The following is a 17920-nucleotide window of genomic DNA, read 5'->3' on the forward strand; positions in this document are numbered from 1 at the left end:
ATGAATATGCAAATAAAGTGGCTCCGGCCCTAAATAGGGCAAGCCACGCCCCCCCAGCCAGCCGATTGGCTGGCTGGGAGGTGTGGCCAGTCGGGATTCCCCTGTTCTCGCGGGATTTCCGGCAGTGCCTTGGCGAAGCAGCGAGGCAGGAGCCCCCGCCCCCGGGGATTCCCTAATCTCGCAGGGGACGGCCGGGGCTCTCCGATTAGGGCGCGCGGCTGGCTGGCTGGCTGGCGAAGGAGCAGGTGGGGAGGAGGCGGGGGACGGCGGCGGCGCTCTGCTGGAAGGGCGCCCGCCCGAGATTATTGGGGGGGGGCTGAGCCCCCCAAAAAATTTTTTTGAGGGGGCTCGAGCCCCCTCAAGCCCCATGGAGTCGGCGCCTATGCTGCTAACGGTTGGAATTTGGGGGGAAAGTGTGGCTTATATTCGGGCCAATGCGGTATTTAAAGCTGAATTTATCAAATTAGCACTTTGTGAGATAATCTGAGAACCAAAACACAGTCATCCTTCGAAATTCACACTTATCTGAATGTTGTGATGCAGTTCTCCATCCAAACTACGTTTAGGAAAATGCATGTATTAGGGGGAAATGTGCCTAAAGATGATTATATTCATGGAAATTATATACAAGTAGTATTATATATGGGAGAAACTGCAAACAAAAACCTGTTTATTGGGAGAAATTCACACAAAAATGCTGACTAATCTCCACAATTTTTTAAAATTGCAAAAATCTTGCAGAATTCTAGATTGGAAAAATGAGAAACCGAAATTGACAGATCCTTCCATCCCTACTGCTAACATGGATCTGTTCTGAAAATCTGCAAACTGGCCCAGTTTGGAGGTGTGATAGGATGTTCTTTCTGTAAAATTGACTGGATCATCTTCAGAAAAGTGTCAGGAGCTCTACTGCAGCCTAAGGAAAAGCCCCCCCCCCCCGAGTAAAGGTTTATACTTATCATATTGGAACAATATACTATGCAGATAGTACATTTAAGAAAACATACATGTTTGGTTATTAATTTCTAGAGTTTTAGAAGGCAAGAACAATTAAAAGCACTTTCTCCAATATATGAAATGAGCTGACTAATTCCATAAATGCTTCCATTGTTCAACAGCAAGACACATTAGCTGGCTTGTAAAAGGTAAATTGCAACCTTAGCCTTTTCCCTAACTTGATTAAATTTATAATCACTGGAGCTTGTATTAGCTATTACCTTTCCCAAGTGACTTCCTTTATGTGCTACAGCTCCCAAACTGTTAACATGCAAACAAGAAATGGCAAAGAAACGCCATGTCAAACACATAGCAACCACGCTCCCCTTTTAAGTATGCTATTAAAACCATACTGTATCAGCTCAGAATACTTAATTGAAAAAGAATTCTGCAGAATGCTTTCAACCAAAATCAATCAAGCACTGTCATAGCTAGTAAAAGTATATGAGGCTGACGGGAAGCAAAGCATGGTGTCTGCCCTCTGACCATTTCTCCTGTGATCTTACCTAATGGCAATATGCCATACAGAGCAATGAGCTGCCTGACATCTGTGAGAGAGGGCATTGGTTCTATGTCTTTCTGCCGAAGGGTAGATCCCAGATAGCTGTACTCACCTACAGGGAAGAGACAAAGGCTTCTTCATAGGTGATACTGTATTATTACAAAATGTGTAACTCCAGACATTAGAAACTGCCAGGGAATACAAGTTTAGCATCCTGTTAAGCCATAACAGATTTAAATCTATCAGTTCTAATAGTTATTAATATGGTTTTGGAATGCATCCCCCAACATGAATACAAAATAAAAACAGAAGTGGAAATATTCAGCCGGCAATTTAAATGAATGTGGACTTGATTTTTGACCCTCATGCTATTTTTCTACAAATGTGTAAATTATTTCACAAGTATACCATCAATTGGCAAGTACATAAAAATGACAACTGCACAGTGGGCAGAATTCATAGACAAACTAAATAGATCGAATCCTTGCAGCACTGATGTGAGATAGGTTAACACTGTTCCAATTTTATAGGTAAAGAACAAGGGCTTGATTGTGGGTGTGCTTGACAGGTCTCTAAATGCAGCTGGCATCCAGTGTGCTATCTCTGGGACCACAGTGGCTCTCCTTGCTAGCTGAGTCATTCAGCATGGAAACGTGGATTCTAGCTGCTGAGACACCACAGAGTATGTAACCCATGGACATAATCACAGGTTAAGAAGGACTGACATGCGGTGAGGAGAAATGTCTTAAGAGTACCATTTATCATCATCAGTAGAAGCATAATCTGTACTGATGACATACATTTATGTAAACTTTTTATTGCTAGTATTTATTTACATGAACATATTTTAAAGGTTTTGCTTTTGAAACCTGTAATAGGTATGAGTTACTCGTGCGTAAACTGGTGCCTTTCTCGGTTAATTTGCCTTGTTAAACCTTTCTGACTGCGCAGCCCCTTCTCATCGTGGCTGCCTCAGTCACTGGCAGAATCCGTCAGTGGGCGTTTCTTGAACCTCTTCCTGTTTGACACCCAGTCTCCTCCTCCTCTCACTGCGCGGGAGTCTTCTGCGCCGGGAAGGCGTGGGTAGCGGAGGACCTGGGCTCTCCTCACTGATGTCCAGTGAAGAGTCCTGGAGCTCTCTCTCCAATTCCCCCGTCTGCCCCCCTTTATCCCTGGTGTTGCGCTGATTGGCTTCCCCCTCTACTGAGCTGTTTCTCCCCCTGCTGCTGGGTCCTTCGCCAGCATCATCTGGGAGCCTGCCCTTCGCCTCTCGCTCCGATGTCAGTTCCCTGACAAAACCTTTATGTGCCTTTGATAAATGCAAATTTATCAAACAGTAAATTAAATAAGACTGAATCATAAAAATAGAAAAAGTGGGTGTTTTCTTTACAAGCCCACAGTAGAGAGCTGGTGCACTGGCTAAGATAATGAGGTGTGATGCAGGAGGTTGTTAATTCAAGTCTCATCTCAATTCCAAACTCACTTGGCCTGAGGAGACAAGTCACTAACTCTCAGCCTCCTCTCTTCCCTATGGAAATACTTATCCACAGCATCCACACAGAGTTGTTGTGAGGAGAGTGCGGCAATGGGTGTGAGGCACCTTGAACACTGAAAATACTGCATAAATGACCAGTTTAGTTGCCCATTGGTTGTTAAGGATTTGTAAAGCTGGCAGATCTTTTTAGTGTTGGACAAATTTGGCAGCTTCTGGTATCTTATATGGCAATAGCAAATCCATTCCGTGAAAGCTGATCTTTGTATCACCCAAAGGCACAATCCATGCACAATCCGTACTCAAAACATTTCTCCCAGCACTTTGAATACAAGCTGCTTTCTCTGCAGAGGGGAAAGTCTTCCAGTTCTAGGGACATTTCCCCCTATGCTGAGACTTCAAAGGGGCTCCCTCTAAGCAACCATCAGCTGACTGTCAGCTAAAAGGATTGAGGCATGCTCAGAGGAGGCTGCAGTGTAGCAACCATCTTTGAACAATTCCCTGATGTCATATGATTGACAGGCAGGTGGTCCTGCCCACCTGTTAAAGTTGGCCCTCAGTGGGTGGGCAAGATCTAGCACATCAGGCTTAAAGGGTTCCCCCATCCCTGTACTACAGGGAAGTGTTTGCAGGGTTGGATGAAAACCAAGGTGTGCAGAAGTGCAAACAATGTTTAGAAGACTAAACCATAAGGAGAGGAAACACCCCTGAACACACACGCGATCCAATGTTCAGTGGGCATAGAATACTGACTGTAGTTTGGGAGGGGGAATGGAAACCTGACGTGCGGGTGGTGGAGAAGAGTATTCTGGCTGGTTGGAAGGAACCCTGAACAGGGATATTCCACGTTGCAATTTTTTGCTGCCTTGGAGATTGGAACACAAGAGATTTTGACACTGACATCATCTGATATACACGTGGGTTGCCCCTGCCTACCTGTTCAAATTTGACCCATGAGGCAGATCCTGAAAAGGGTCAGGCTTGTGAAGCCTGTTTCAGAGGGGCGCAAGAGTTAATACCATACGCAGCTCCATGCCAGCAAGCCAGACCTGTTCGCCATTAAAAGTGTGAGCATATGTTGAGATTGTTTCAGCCCAAGAACCACTAATCAATTGCTTTACCAGATAAACTGCAGGAGGGTTTGGGTAATGAGCACTGGCTACCCCGAGTGAAACTTCAGAGGGAAGCAGCAGCTATTGGATGGTTCGGTTGGTCTTTTGCCCCCATACGCTGGCTGGATGACTGATTTGCACATCAGGACCTGAAGCAGTTTGCATAACTGGAGCAGAGTATAAAAGTGAGTCAGAGAAGTGGCACCATAGTGGAACCCACTTATACTCTATCAGATGTTTTTAACTTGGTCTAAATTATGCTTTTGAATAAATGCTTACATTCTTCCATATTTAGGGCTGATGTGGATGTTACTTTTCTCTGCCCAGGTTTTAAAAGCCTGTAAGGGGAAATAGCCTGGAGATAGCTGGTGCCAGTGCCTTTGCAACAGCAAGGGGGTCAGATTTAACTATGAGACTAGAATTGTGCTCAGTTCCTGTGGCATCTCTGAAGTGCACAGTCTGACCTTTGCAGCGTCCCAAGAAACATCTTCAAAACACAGGTAGGGAAATGCTATTGGAAGCATAATTTAATTTAGTGTTTGGTGCCAGCCAGAGGTAGAAATGACAAAGCACCAGAATTAGAAAATATGAAGGTTATAAATCACAGACTAAATCCTGAAGATCTCTGCTTCAACTGTCATACTGGGTCAGAAGTTAAGCTTATATTAATTTTTATATCTGGAACCAGCTACATCGGTATGAATGGTGTGGCTTGTCTATTCATAGTCTATTATAGGAACACAAGACAGGTTGCACAACATTGCACTTTTAAAATATTATATGTAAATGTAAAGGAAATCAAGATGTACTTCTGTATTGGTACATAAAGTTAATACTTTACCCACATAATCGCTGAGTTTCACTTTCTTGGCTCTTATTAATATCTGTGCTTCTACCAGCTCCTGGTAGAGAGAATCAATTGTCCTACAAAGAGATACATAATTTAACACCCAGATTTGCAGATAAAAATGCAAATCTTTTTTTAAAATACACACCCTCATGTAAGCATTTGTAATGTCTGTATATGGCTAAAATGTACAATAATTACATTTTCATTTTTAGGGAAAACACACTCGTACACTTATTGTAACATTAACAGCAATTTCCATCTATTAGCAGTATGAAATACTGTGGAACACTAACAATACAATAATGAAATTATTTCATAGAAATTTGGAGTTTAAACATTTTCCCAACACAGGTCCTCTCACATTACTACGTCCAGGCTACTTGAAACATAACCTCACCGTTCAACATCATTGCAGAGTTCCTGCAAGTCAGTAGAACAGGGTGAATAAGCAGCTTTTAGGAAGCTATTTTTAAAAAGAAAGAAAAAGATCGTGTATTTTGAAATGCTGGAGGCAACTTTGTAGTACACAGATCTTATCTTGGACCTAGTTAGTGGTACAATACCACACAGGGCCAGCCCACCCATGAGGCAAGGTGAGGTGACCGCCTCAGGTGGCAGGATCCACAGGGGCGTCAGATCCAGCTGCCTGGCAGCCCTCCCAATGCCACCTCTACAGTGGCCTCTTGGTGAAGAGGAGGAGCTGCTGGTCTCCTCCCAGCCTTGCTTCTGGTGTCTATCTTCACCCACCCCTTCTTTGCTGGCAGGAGAGGTACCACTGTGCAATTCACCTCAGGCGCCAAAATGTTTTGGGCCAGCCTTGTTTGTGAATGAATCATAGGGGCACTATTCTGTATTTAATATTGGAAGTGGTAGTCAGTAATGTTCTGAGAGTGGGATGGCCTCCCCAAACCCCACCACTCAATGAATATAAACTCTTTTGCATGGAGATGGAGTTTAGTAATGTTATTTGTGGTAGTCTGGAAAAATCTAAATAAAAAACAAGGATGGACATTTAGATTTGAAGTGTCAGGTAACTGGCAAAGGTAGTAAAACTACAGCTATTCGTTGTTTACTTGTTTTTTAATGTCCACCCCACCAATACGGCTTCAAAGAGATTCCAGAGCAGCCGGCAACACTATTTACCCTAAGCTTCCTATCGTCAGCCCAATGGGCAGCAATCTAAGAGGCAACATCAAGGATTATACTTTATGATTTGTTTTATATAGGGAATAAATGCTGCTTTGTTCAATTATTACAGAAGGACTAGCTAGTGTCCTATTTCAGGGATGTTAAAAACAGATGGAAAATCTGATACATATCTGAAACTACCAGGTGTTCCTACACCTGCCACAAGGAATAAAATTTAATGACAATTCTTCAAAGAACCATTAGAGATATGATGAAAATGCACAGAACTAAGGTCCACAGTACATATAACCTAAAATGAACTCTCTGCAAATTGGTGGTTGACATTTCCTATCTAAATCTCTCTCTATATGTTATCCATTTTAAAAGAATTCTATGTTAGATTCTCCATAATTGCTAAGGAATTGGAGCTACCAGGTTCAGGCTTAGGCATACCAACTTTGACTCTCTTTTGTGTTTGAACAAAGCAAAGAGAGAGAGAGATGTGTCAATGTGAATCTCAGAGGAGCAGGTGCATTTTTACCTGTCAGGAGTCAGATCTTTCTCCTTCTTAGATTTTTTCTTCCTTCCACCCTTTTTCCCTTTTTTCTTTTTCTAAGGATCATAAATGGAGAAAGTTAGCAAAGGCAATACTTCTACACCCAGCTAAAAGTTAGCACAAGATTCTGAATAGTTTTAGTGGCCTCTGGTGATTTAACTCCTCCTGCCCATATATATATATATATTATACACATTGTTTATGCTTTCTTCACTTTAGTGTTTGCAATTTATTCTTGGAGGAAAATTGCAAGCACACTTAACTACACTCAAATACAGTTGTACCTTGGTTTACAAACTTAATCCGTTCCGGAAGTCCGTTCTTAAACCAAAGCATTCTTAAACCAAGGTGTGCTTTCCCACAGCAGCGGGGGACGCAATTTACAAATGAAACACACTCAACAGGAAGCGAAACATGTTCTTATTCCAAGGCAAAGTTCACAAAGTTCACTTCTGGGTTTGCAGCATTCTTAATCCAAGTTGTTCATAAACTAAGCTGTTCTTAAACCAAGGTACCACTGTATTTTCTTGACCAACTCCCAAAACATTTAATATTTCCCTTGAGTCTTCTTCTCTCCCCTTTGCCCAGTCTGCAATGGCTCACGTGGGACTGTTCTGGCTACACACTGGTGAGGAATTGCAGCATGGGCTGGGCCAGGAAATCCTGGTGTGTTATTATTTCCTTGTGATTATTTCCATGTTCTTCAGGAGGGATCAATGTTACATGGTCCTCCTCCCTCTTGAGGAGACATGTTGGATGCATCCTCCAACACACAGCCTTCATTTTTCAAGGTGAAGTTCAGTCCCACTGGCAGGACACTTGTGTGGTCTGGGCTGCAACTTGTGAATCACTGCATCAATCTCATTAATTGGGACATACAAAGATTTCAGCAACACGTGCCGTATTGCATATGAGACATTGTGGGCCTCCAAATGTTAAGACCTAAGATGTAACAACTATACAATCAAGTTTAAGGAGCTGAAGTGAAATAACTGAAAAGAAGCTATGTGTTTACCACCTTGAGAAGCCTATAAGGTCAAGGTAAAGGGACCCCTGACCATTAGGTCCAGTCGTGACCGACTCTGGGGTTGTGGCGCTCATCTCGCTTTATTGGCCGAGGGAGCCGGCGTACAGCTTCTGGGTCATGTGGCCAGCATGACTAAGCCGCTTCTGGCGAACCAGAGCAGCGCACAGAAACACCGTTTACCTTCCCGCCAGAGCGGTACCTATTTATCTACTTGCAGTTTGACGTGCTTTCAAACTGCTAGGTTGGCAGGAAACAGCCACCAAATTAGAGAGACAGAGAGAGAGGACAGACAGTTATCTGTTTCTTGAAAGAATTCTATCTCCTAACACATCTTTTGTTTTACCAATTGTTCTGTAAAATAAAACCTTTTATCTGTTTAGCTTCTCCCTAGAAGAGTCTTCTTCATAAAAACCAAAACCTGAGCAATAGTTAAGAGGGGGTTTGCCACAACAGCAACTCCCTGGCATCTGTATTACATGATTTTGCCTGGAACAGTGTTAGGGCAGCAGGGAATTGGTGGCCCGCAGGCAGGAGCCAGACCTGAGAGTCTTTTCCACTGGCCTGACAGCCTTTGGGCTCAACCTCCGCCCTCCTCTGAGTAACAGCGGTGACATTCAGAATCAGCAGAGTGACATACAACCCAGACACTGCAGCACACGCCTCTGCAGCGCCCTTCTTGCTTTTTTGGCAGTGGGGGGGGGGGAGTTAAAGGTGAAAGCCTGCCAGGATCACTTATAGTGGCCCAGGTAGCCTGATGCTGGCTCCCAACTACCAGCATTTCATTCATTCCAGGAAGAGACAGCTGGAGACTCTGGCACAACGGTTTCCCCAACCACCACTCTTTTTCCCCTGCTAGGCTTAAAAATGTCGAAGACAAAATAAAACTGTGTCTGCCTAAGGGCATGAAAAGCCATTTTTGAGGAACTGGTGAAGCAGTGGAAGAAGGAGGCAGTGGGGGCAAGATTCCCAATGACAGCACTTCCTGGAATGATTGAAAAAAACATGAAACAATAGAGCTATCAAACAACTTCTTAAAAAGCTTCATTATACATCTTTAGGCGCCAGGCGAGAACGTTCCTCTTCAACCAGGCCTTTGGCTGACTAATATTCTACCACCTTTTAAATGTGTTTGTGGGAAGGGGGTTATTGTTTTGCTTTTCTTCTAACTATTCATTTGTGCTTTTATCCTGTATTTTTATCTTGCGAACCACCCTGACATCTTCAGATGAAGGGCAGTATATAGATTTAATAATAATAAAAAAACCAGTAATAACTAAAAGGCTGTTGATTTGAGGAAAGTGACTGATTCATTGAAGGCAGGGGATCTGCAATGGCCAATGATTCTGAGCATTATGAGTGACTGAGAAAGCCAATGAATGAGGTGGGTGCTTGTGTGTGTAAATGGATGGATGTGTGGAGTTGCCTTGGGTCCTATCCAGTTTTGGCACCAGCCCCACCCACCATTGACTTGAATCAATTTCACTTGGTGATCCCATAGTCCTGTCTTTGAACTTGGAAAGGCCCAACAGGAATCACATTACCATCTGTTATCAGACAGATGCACATTTATTAGCAAGACATTTTGGATACTTGCAGAACATCTTATGACGCAAGGGATCTCTCTCTCTCTCTCTCTCTCTCTCTCTCTCACACACACACACACACACACACAGACAGACAGACAGACACAGAGGCAGTCTGAGGTATCAGTTAATCAATAAATAGAAGCTCAACATCGGATTCTATCATTAAAGCGATTTGGGCAGCACCAGAAAGTATATCACATATCAACCTGGATTTACAAATATAACAACAACAACATATTACAGTAACATTTTTATGCATGCATCTGGTATTAGTAATCAAAGCTTCTTATGGGATACATAACACAATACATCTTTGTTTAGCTCCGCAAAGACACTGAAGATGCACCAATTTCCTCTTCCCCATCCCTGTTTCTTTTCTTTAGGGTCTATTATCTTTTGGCCCATTATCTTTCCCTAATTTAAAAATGATCACATCATGGAGATTAGATCATTTCTGCTTACATAGACAATGAGCATATGTTCAGCATATTGGCCAACTGTTAGCTTCCTTAAGGCAATTTCTCCACTAGAGTAATTTGGAAGTTTTATATACAGTATGCTGTGGGAAAAGTCTTTCTAATTAACATCAAGATTTACGGGAAAATTGGCATGTGCTAAGCAGAGACTGAGAAAATATTTTTGTTTGTGGCTTTCCTACGTGCTCTACTTCATGCCATAGAAAAACTTCCTTTTGAGAGAAACTCTTTAACCCCCTTATGAATTTAATGAAACACATTTAATGAAAACCACAAAAACATATCAAAACAGTTAATTAGCAACAGTCCTCTTTATTTGCATCTTTATTTGATTTTTTCTTTGTGGCTTTTTCTGTTGAATGCATGCACTTTTTTTGTTGGGGGGGTAATCAAGGTGTTGGTGGATATGTATGTTTTGAATTCTTCACTGAAATCTCAAATTCTAAGTCCATGAAACCCAAGCTCTATGCAATAATCAAATAAACCAAGCTACTTCCTAAGAAAATAATCGGGAATTGCTCAGATTATTTCAAAGTCAATCCAAATGTGGGTATAAAATGAAATAAGGCCTTTCTAAGAGCCCCCAAATCCCTCCTAAGCACCTACTTAAGTATCTTCCAGTTTTGCCCCATTTTCTGCTGCACCAGCAAAATAGACATGTTTTCTAACATCTGCAAAGTGGTCCTCTCTTAGCTATATCCAACATGATTTTCAATCATTTGACATCAGTGATCTTTCCTTCAAACCTGTTTCATATGGGAAGGTTCTGGCTAGTGAAATTATTTTATTTGTCATCTCTGTTGAGAAACTTTTCCACAGTCCAGTTGCTGCACTGAGAACTATTTGTGTTATTTATTTAGTCTAATGCAATGCTACTGGATTAGTAAATTAATTGATAATTTGCTAGGTAGTAATTATTATTATTACTATCATTCATTTTAAAAAATTTTATGGAACTGTTTTGTGTGCTATCTTTATGAATTTGATATATTCATTGTATTGCTTTTATAAGTTTAAGTGAACTATGGCTTGGTGTAGCTGGCGTTGTTGGGAGCCCTGCTCAGTATGAACTTGTTTATGGAAAGCAGAAGGCAAATATGAAATACGGAAAGACAGCTGTGTTTTTGTTCCTTTCCACTTGTAGAGGGAACCTTCTATCAAGCTGCCCCAGAGCAAAATACTGGACTTGCATGGAATGCTTTCATTTTACACAGCTTTCCGAGGTTTAAATTACCATTTTATACTATTTTTGAATTCTGACGAACAGAGAAACTTATCTTAGGAGAACTGATTTAAATAAGAGTTTCTTACAAATAAGGTGTGTCCTTTTTACATTACATTTGTTGAAATGTCCTACTTTCTTTATATATATATATTATTGCTTGCACCTGATGATATGATACTTGGGCAAATGTTTCGGAACTGCACATACCCCAAGTGCTTTATTATAAAAGGGATGGCCTCTATTTTGTTGTTGTTTCCTTGAATGCCTTCTGTGATACTGTGAATACTTAACAGAATAATAAGTCATGAATGAAAATTAACAAAGGAAAATGGATAGTGCGCTTGACAAAATAAGTGGTAGATGGGAAGTCATTATAGATGAAAGAAGAACTTACTGTTATTTGATGTAACATACACTACTGTTTTTATTTTTATGGACGAATTTCTGTTTGCTACTTTTCTTTCATTTCAATAAAGCACACAATAAAGTACACACACACACACACACAGAGAGAGAGAGAGAGAGAGAGAGAGAGAGAGAGAGAGAGAGTTGTTATTTCTCCATGGTAAATCACTTATCCCATTCTGTTCCTATTTTTATTTTTGCCTTCCGATCATGCCTTGCTGCTGCTGCTGTTATCTGTAAGTTATCAGCTCTCTCTGCAGGATCTCTTGAAGCTGCATCTCAAAGCAAGTGCGTGGGTGCGCCTTGTCTCTAGTGCATGTGCAGATATGCATGGATAAAACCATGAAGCATCCATCAAAATCTATGAAACATCTTCTGGCACTTAAAGAGCCATGCTCTTCATTGCCTGGCATTTCACACACACACATTGTCAGAAGTTTTTAAAATTTGATGTTTTATTGTGTTTTTATGTTTTGCTGGAAGCTGCCCAGAGTGGTTTGTCTGATGGGCAGCATATAAATAATAACATTATTTTTTATTATTGTTATTATTAAGTGGTCCATTCACATCATGCTGAGGCTTATTTCCCTTCTTCAACTTGCCGCATTCCCAAAGGCATACTATTTTCAAGGTCTTCCTGGCACATCCATAGATTCTGTATGTTTCCAAGCTGACCAGCTGTTTCATGGATATGAAAACTGTAAGTGCAGATTATTCTATTTAACTCAAAATGCTTTAGGTGTTGGGTTCAGGCTGGCAGCAGCTCCCAGTAGCTGACATTTATCTGAACATTTAAAGTGGAACTAATGTTTTATGAGCCTATGGACTGTTGTGAGTTATGTTTTTCTTGTAGAAAGCTCTTCATTACAAACTGAATTAACTCTTTTTTTCTGAGATAAACTACTTGGTGAATTAAACTTGTATTATTGTTTCAAGCAGAAATTGTCCTGGAGAACAGCTAACTCTAGAAGTGGAGAAGGAGAAGACAGATAGCAGACATTAAGAATAAAAGTTCACAGGAATGTGAAAAGCTGTCTCCTTATTTCTGCCCTATGGATAGCTGAGAAACAGGTCCAGTTCACACAAAAACCTGAGTAAAACTATGACTAAGTGTGCAGGTACTCACAGGAAAAACCACAGACACTTTGCTCCTTTCCTACTTCTGCCATTACATCTGAATCTGGCCTTGCGGTTTGTCTCGCTCCAGACAAACCACATCCAATATGCCAACAAAAACTCTTGGCTACATCTCACTGTTGTTTGAAGCAATATAAACCACAAGCAGTTATTTCTGCTGCTAACTTGTAGAAAACAGTGTCTGCACTGGTTCGAAGTTAATTAGTAATTCTGCTTCTAATATAGCTATAAACGTCTACTCACCTTTCCTTTTTTGCCTTTTTGGCCTTTTCTCTCTATCTCTCTATCCACAGCTAACTTTAAATTCTTCAGTTCCTGGCGCATTAGCTCATCAACCTGTTTGGATAGATATATACAGGGAGTCTGGAATGGCATGCTTTTTACTCCTAAAGACTCTTTAACCAGAAAATACAAATCATATGCTGGAAATAGGCGAACAACATGCATTATCCAATTTTGGCATGTATATTTTTGTTTTTGCTATGTGCTGTAGGATTGGGCGTGTAAAATCTTACAAGATCAGGAGGCAGAAGGGCAGGAACTGGAAGCCTGCTAATGGCAAAATCAAGCATATTTTTTATCAGATTCGACCAATCCCTTGTGAATTCTTTTCATCCAAGACTTCACATTATCCAGAGTCCATACAGTGGTGCCTCGCAAGACGAAATTAATCCGTTCTGCGAGTCTCTTCGTCTTGCGGTTTTTTCATCTTGCGAAGCACGGCTATTAGCGGCTTAGCAGCTATTAACGGCTTAGCGGCTTTAAGAAAAAGGAAACAAACTCGCAAGAACTCGCAAGACGTTTCGTCTTGCGAAGCAAGCCCATAGGGAAATTCGTCTTGCGGAACGACTCAAAAAATGGAAAACTCTTTCGTCTTGCGCGTTTTTCGTCTTGCGAGGCATTCGTCTTGCGAGGTACCACTGTATCTGGTCTGAAATTAATGGAGTCTCCTGGGCAGTGCAGCTGCTGCCCAGAGGTTCTAGGCTATATGTTGAGGTGATTAAACACCTCAGGAACTACTATGGCATTCATGCGGGCAATGAAGTAATCTCTTCCAATTCTACATTGTGCTGAGGACCCTGGGAAGCATAGCAAAAGAGCTGGTGGAGTTTAGTGGCTAAGGGTGTGAACTGGGAAGTCTACAGTTTCACTCTTACTCTGCAACTACAGAGCAGGTGGCCTTAGGCAAGCCACTAAGGCAGCGAGAGTCTCTGCCCTTAATCTCCATTAAGTGATCTTTGTTGCGCAGATTACTGATCTACACATTTAGCAGAATGAGGGCATCAAGATTCCTGAGGTGGTATATTCTCTACTAGAGAATAGAGATGGGGGGTTATGATTTAAATACTTCACGTTCAAGATGAAAACTGGCATATCAAATAGAAAAGTTTTATCCCACACTTCTCCCTGCTAATTCTTTTTGATTACATAGGAGAGCATTAAAAATCTGATCCCAACCTGAAAATTTATGGTACAATCTGTTCTGTCACCTAAGGACTCTATTATCTTATTCTCGCCTCATTCTACTGCATGTGTAGATCAGACCCGAGATAATGCATGCGATGTCCTAAAGTGCTATATAAATGCTCAGCAACTATTGTTGTTGGCATTTATTCAAATGTCTCAAAGCAACTTTCAATTGTAAAAGAGCTCCCATTTCTAACCAAAGGAACTATCAAAGGACTATACTTTAGTTACTTCATAGCACAGAGTGACTGGGGAAAGGCAGATCGATGTCAATCGATTAATATGCCTAACAAGCTTTTACTTCTCTGTAGAAATTCTCTTTGGCAACAGCCAGTGTTTGTGGCCTGCTATTCAAAGTTCACCTGTACTCTGATCTCTTCTTCAACTTCTTTCCTCTTTTCCTCCTTGATCAGTTCAGGGTCATATTCCTGTGAGAAGTTCCATCCCTCATCTCTGTTTTGCCAAACATCTATTATCCAAGAGCAAAAAAGAGAGTGGCGTTTTTGCTTTGTTTTATATTTTGTGAAAGTAGCTCTACAGTGATGTTTATATTGCTATTATCTGACAACTGGCTAACAGTAACAAGCCCTAGCATCTTTACACCACACGCTTATACATCTCTACTCAGGAGTAAGTCCCACGGATTTCAGAAGGACTGCCGCCTTCATCAAGTTTACTGCATGAAATCATATTCTGAAATGGAAAACGAACGGTGTCTGTAATGATTAAGTTTCAACTTTTAGTTGCAATTGTATTAGACTGATTTTTATATAGTCCATGGCAAATATAATGTTATAAAATTGCTTAATTTCAGCTGTTCTGTTGTAGGTTTGTGGCTTTTAATGAAGCCTACTCATAATTTATATTGTCAGTAGATTTTTTTTTTAAAAAAAGAACCCTACAACAGAGAAGCTGAAATTAACAACCTTTTTAACTCCTCCATAAGAAGAGGAAAAGAATGACACATCTGTCTTCTTGGTGAAGGCAGAACCACCAGTAGAATACTAGTGTACAAGGCCTGTTTGAATCGCAGTTCACAGGAGACTTGGGGCATATTATAGTTATAAATATCATGCATGGAAGATGCTTCTTCATGGTTTTTTTGGTCTTATTATGATGTATATTATAATTTCCCCCATTATGATTTAATTCTGCCTATCCCTGCAAAGCTGTTGGAATAAAATGAGAAAGACTGCTACTCATTCCCTGTGTGCCTACAAAGAATAGGTTTGAGAATGCTTGTCAATCACCTTGGAGCAAGATTCCATGAGTTCATGATCAGGTTTCCTACCACTGTCCTTGGCCAAACTTTATGCCCAGAATATTGAGGAGAAGGTAGTACTACTTAAAACGCACAGCTCACCTCTCCTGATTCTCCCATGTTTCCTCTTCTGTAATGTTCTAAGCTGCACAGTGAAGGACTGGCACCAAATGCCAGTATTGCAAGCTGAACACAGGAATCAGCAGGGCAAATGTGTCCTGGCAAAATATGTTTGGGTATCTACTTTGTTTCTCCTGAGTCACTGATCTGGATCAGAAAAGGCATTAATCAAACATGGCCATACTGCACTACCCACCCACCCCCGCAAAGGTTGCCCTGTTTTGTGAAATATGTGACTTAATCAGGTAGGTTGATAGTATTATGAGTTTTTCCCCGGGGGTGGTGGCGGCGGCTGTATTCCCGAGCCCCCTTCTAATTCCTGGATCCAGAACTGATTTAATTCCTGGAATAGCCAAGCTAGCTTCCTGGTGAGTTAATGGCCCTCTAAGTATAGGCCAGTAAGGCAACAAAGGAAGTGGCTCCGTGCTGGAAGAGAAATGGGTGTGTGTGTGTGTGTGAGAGAGAGAGAGAGAGAGATGTGGGTGAAAACTAGAAGTGAGAAACTGCAGCTGGGAGACAGAACCATGCCTGGTTTCTGCTGGAATCCAAGGCTGTGGCTATGGAAGAAGCAGGACCCTCTAATGCTGTGAACCCCTCAAAAGACCTCCACGTTGTATATATTTGTAAATACTATACAAGTTGGAGGCTTTGACCTGTGAGGATTCACTCGGATCCTCACTGCAACTGTTCAGCCACTGTGAGAACAGGAGACTCTTCCTAGGTTCTTAAAACAAACATTTAGTGAGTTTTTCTCATATGCAACCAAAATGGGTTATGCTGAAAAGCATTAATTTTTAAAAGTTGCTCTTAAGCTTTTAAATAATATGATGGATGCACTGAGATATATAAGCTGAGAAAGCTGGCATGCAGTATTAGTAACGGTAGTGGTTAAAAAGACACTTCCATCAGGGTTACCAGAGTTTGGACTTTAAGCCTATGGGGAATATGACCATTATATAGATTATTTGATTTTTACAGAGTTTTCTGGGTGGGTCAGCAGGTTTGGAGTGTTATGTTTTCACATGGACATTAGGACCTAGTTATTTGTTATTCATTGATGGACCACACTGGCTTTTTAAAGAAAGAACTTATTTATTGTACTAATATGTAACCAGATGAATGATACCATTTCTCTAAGGACAAGGCAAGCAAAGACTTCACTCTACCTCAAAGGAATGGTAAGAAGGTTAAGGTCACAATGTTCACATATTATAACTAGTAAGGTATGTATAGGGTAACCTTTATTCAAATAAATGTGAAATATGTTCATAGTTGTGACAGTATCTTGCAAAAAATCTGCAAAGTCATCTAGTTTTAGTACTTGAATTTCGGAAGGAATGTAATAAAAACACAAAACACACAGAATATACCAATGTCCCAACATTCCTTTCTCTTCTTCTCTTCCCTTTCCCCCCAAAATGTTTATCTGTTTTACAAATATAATCCTATGGACAGGATTCCTTGTTTTTTTCAATATTGTTATTGTTTTGCCATGACTTTTATTATTTATTATTATTTTATGATTATTTGGGGGTTGCAGGAGAGCCCTTTTGTGGGCTGCTGGACCTCTTGACACCCTAAGCACCCTCTCAGGGCTTTCTGGAGGGTGCGCCTCGCCTTGGCGCTTCCCCGTTTCTCTGCGGGGCTCAAGTCTGTCAGGCGATTCAGACCCTTTCCACCATCTGCAGAAACTGGAAGGCCAAAAAATAGGACACAATAAAATGAAAATTTATCACAGTTGGAACACCTCTTAGCTGTTTAGAATCTGGGATAGCTCAGTCAGTAGAACATGAGACTCTTAATCTCAGGGTTGTGGGTTTGAGCCCCACATTGGGCAAAAGATTCCTACATTGAAGGGAGTTGGACTAGATGACACTTGTGGTCCCTTCTAACTCTACAATTCTATGATTCTATGTTTCCCTGTTTTTTCTGTTCCTCCAGAGATAATGTGATAACCAAGATTTATGGCTTGGCTGTTATTAATCACCACATAATTATCTTTGTCAATGGAGTGTTGACAAGAGACGTCTAATCCACCATGATTCCTCCTCAGAAGTCCAATTCACAAAACAGTTCTTCATGACACTAACATTATGGCATTAGTAAGCCAGTTAACACAAAAAACGCTAAAAATTCTGTCTCAGTCAGTACACACGTGATGGCACCAAAACATTTGACCATAATTCAACAGTTTCACACAACTGTGAATTACTTCTTCTAAAAACTTAATTATCACAATCTTTACTGCATTTCCTTTCCTTCTAACCTCACTTTTTACAACCCCATCTGTATATATCTCTGTGTGTGTACACTCCCACACCCACACTAACTTAGGATAACTCTTCAAGTATCACACACCACCTGTATTAAACAGTAAAAGCTTGGGGACATTAGTGTATTTCCACATGTAATCATCCCAAGCAGGAAAATTAAGCTAGAGGCAAATTCACCAGCTGCCTTCCTTTGTTCCACCAAACAATTTCCCAGCTCCAAGCATAGTCTTATAGAAACTGTGACTCATAACGAAGCCAAATGCAGCCCTCCAGCCCTACCCTGGCCTTTCAGCTTCTTGACAACCTG

General features: G+C 41.1%; 1 protein-coding gene and 1 long non-coding RNA gene across 4 annotated transcripts in view; one reads left to right on the forward strand and one right to left on the reverse strand.

The window, feature by feature from the left end:
• Positions 1-17920, forward strand: part of LOC308581748 — an 81808-nt gene that overhangs the window by 46038 nt on the left and 17850 nt on the right. Inside the window, exons 1-2 of one of the 3 annotated variants that reach the window (XR_014005244.1) lie at positions 11029-11043; positions 11597-11647. The exons of the other annotated variants lie outside the window; for them this stretch is intronic. This is a non-coding gene — a long non-coding RNA (uncharacterized lncRNA). Of the gene's footprint in view, positions 1-11028; positions 11044-11596; positions 11648-17920 lie in introns of those variants that run through there. 3 annotated transcript variants of the gene reach the window in all.
• Positions 1-17920, reverse strand: part of DRC11 (dynein regulatory complex subunit 11) — an 85098-nt gene that overhangs the window by 18726 nt on the left and 48452 nt on the right. The window contains exons 10-14 of the mRNA XM_081213489.1: positions 14322-14428; positions 12736-12828; positions 6622-6692; positions 4944-5026; positions 1503-1610 (exon numbers count right to left, since the gene is read on the reverse strand). Coding sequence (XP_081069615.1) covers positions 1503-1610; positions 4944-5026; positions 6622-6692; positions 12736-12828; positions 14322-14428 — 462 coding nt within the window. The remainder of the gene's footprint in view (positions 1-1502; positions 1611-4943; positions 5027-6621; positions 6693-12735; positions 12829-14321; positions 14429-17920) is intronic.

The sequence above is a fragment of the Podarcis bocagei genome, assembly GCF_964188305.1.
Source record: "Podarcis bocagei genome assembly, chromosome: 1".
NCBI classification, from domain to species: Eukaryota; Metazoa; Chordata; class Lepidosauria; order Squamata; family Lacertidae; genus Podarcis; species Podarcis bocagei.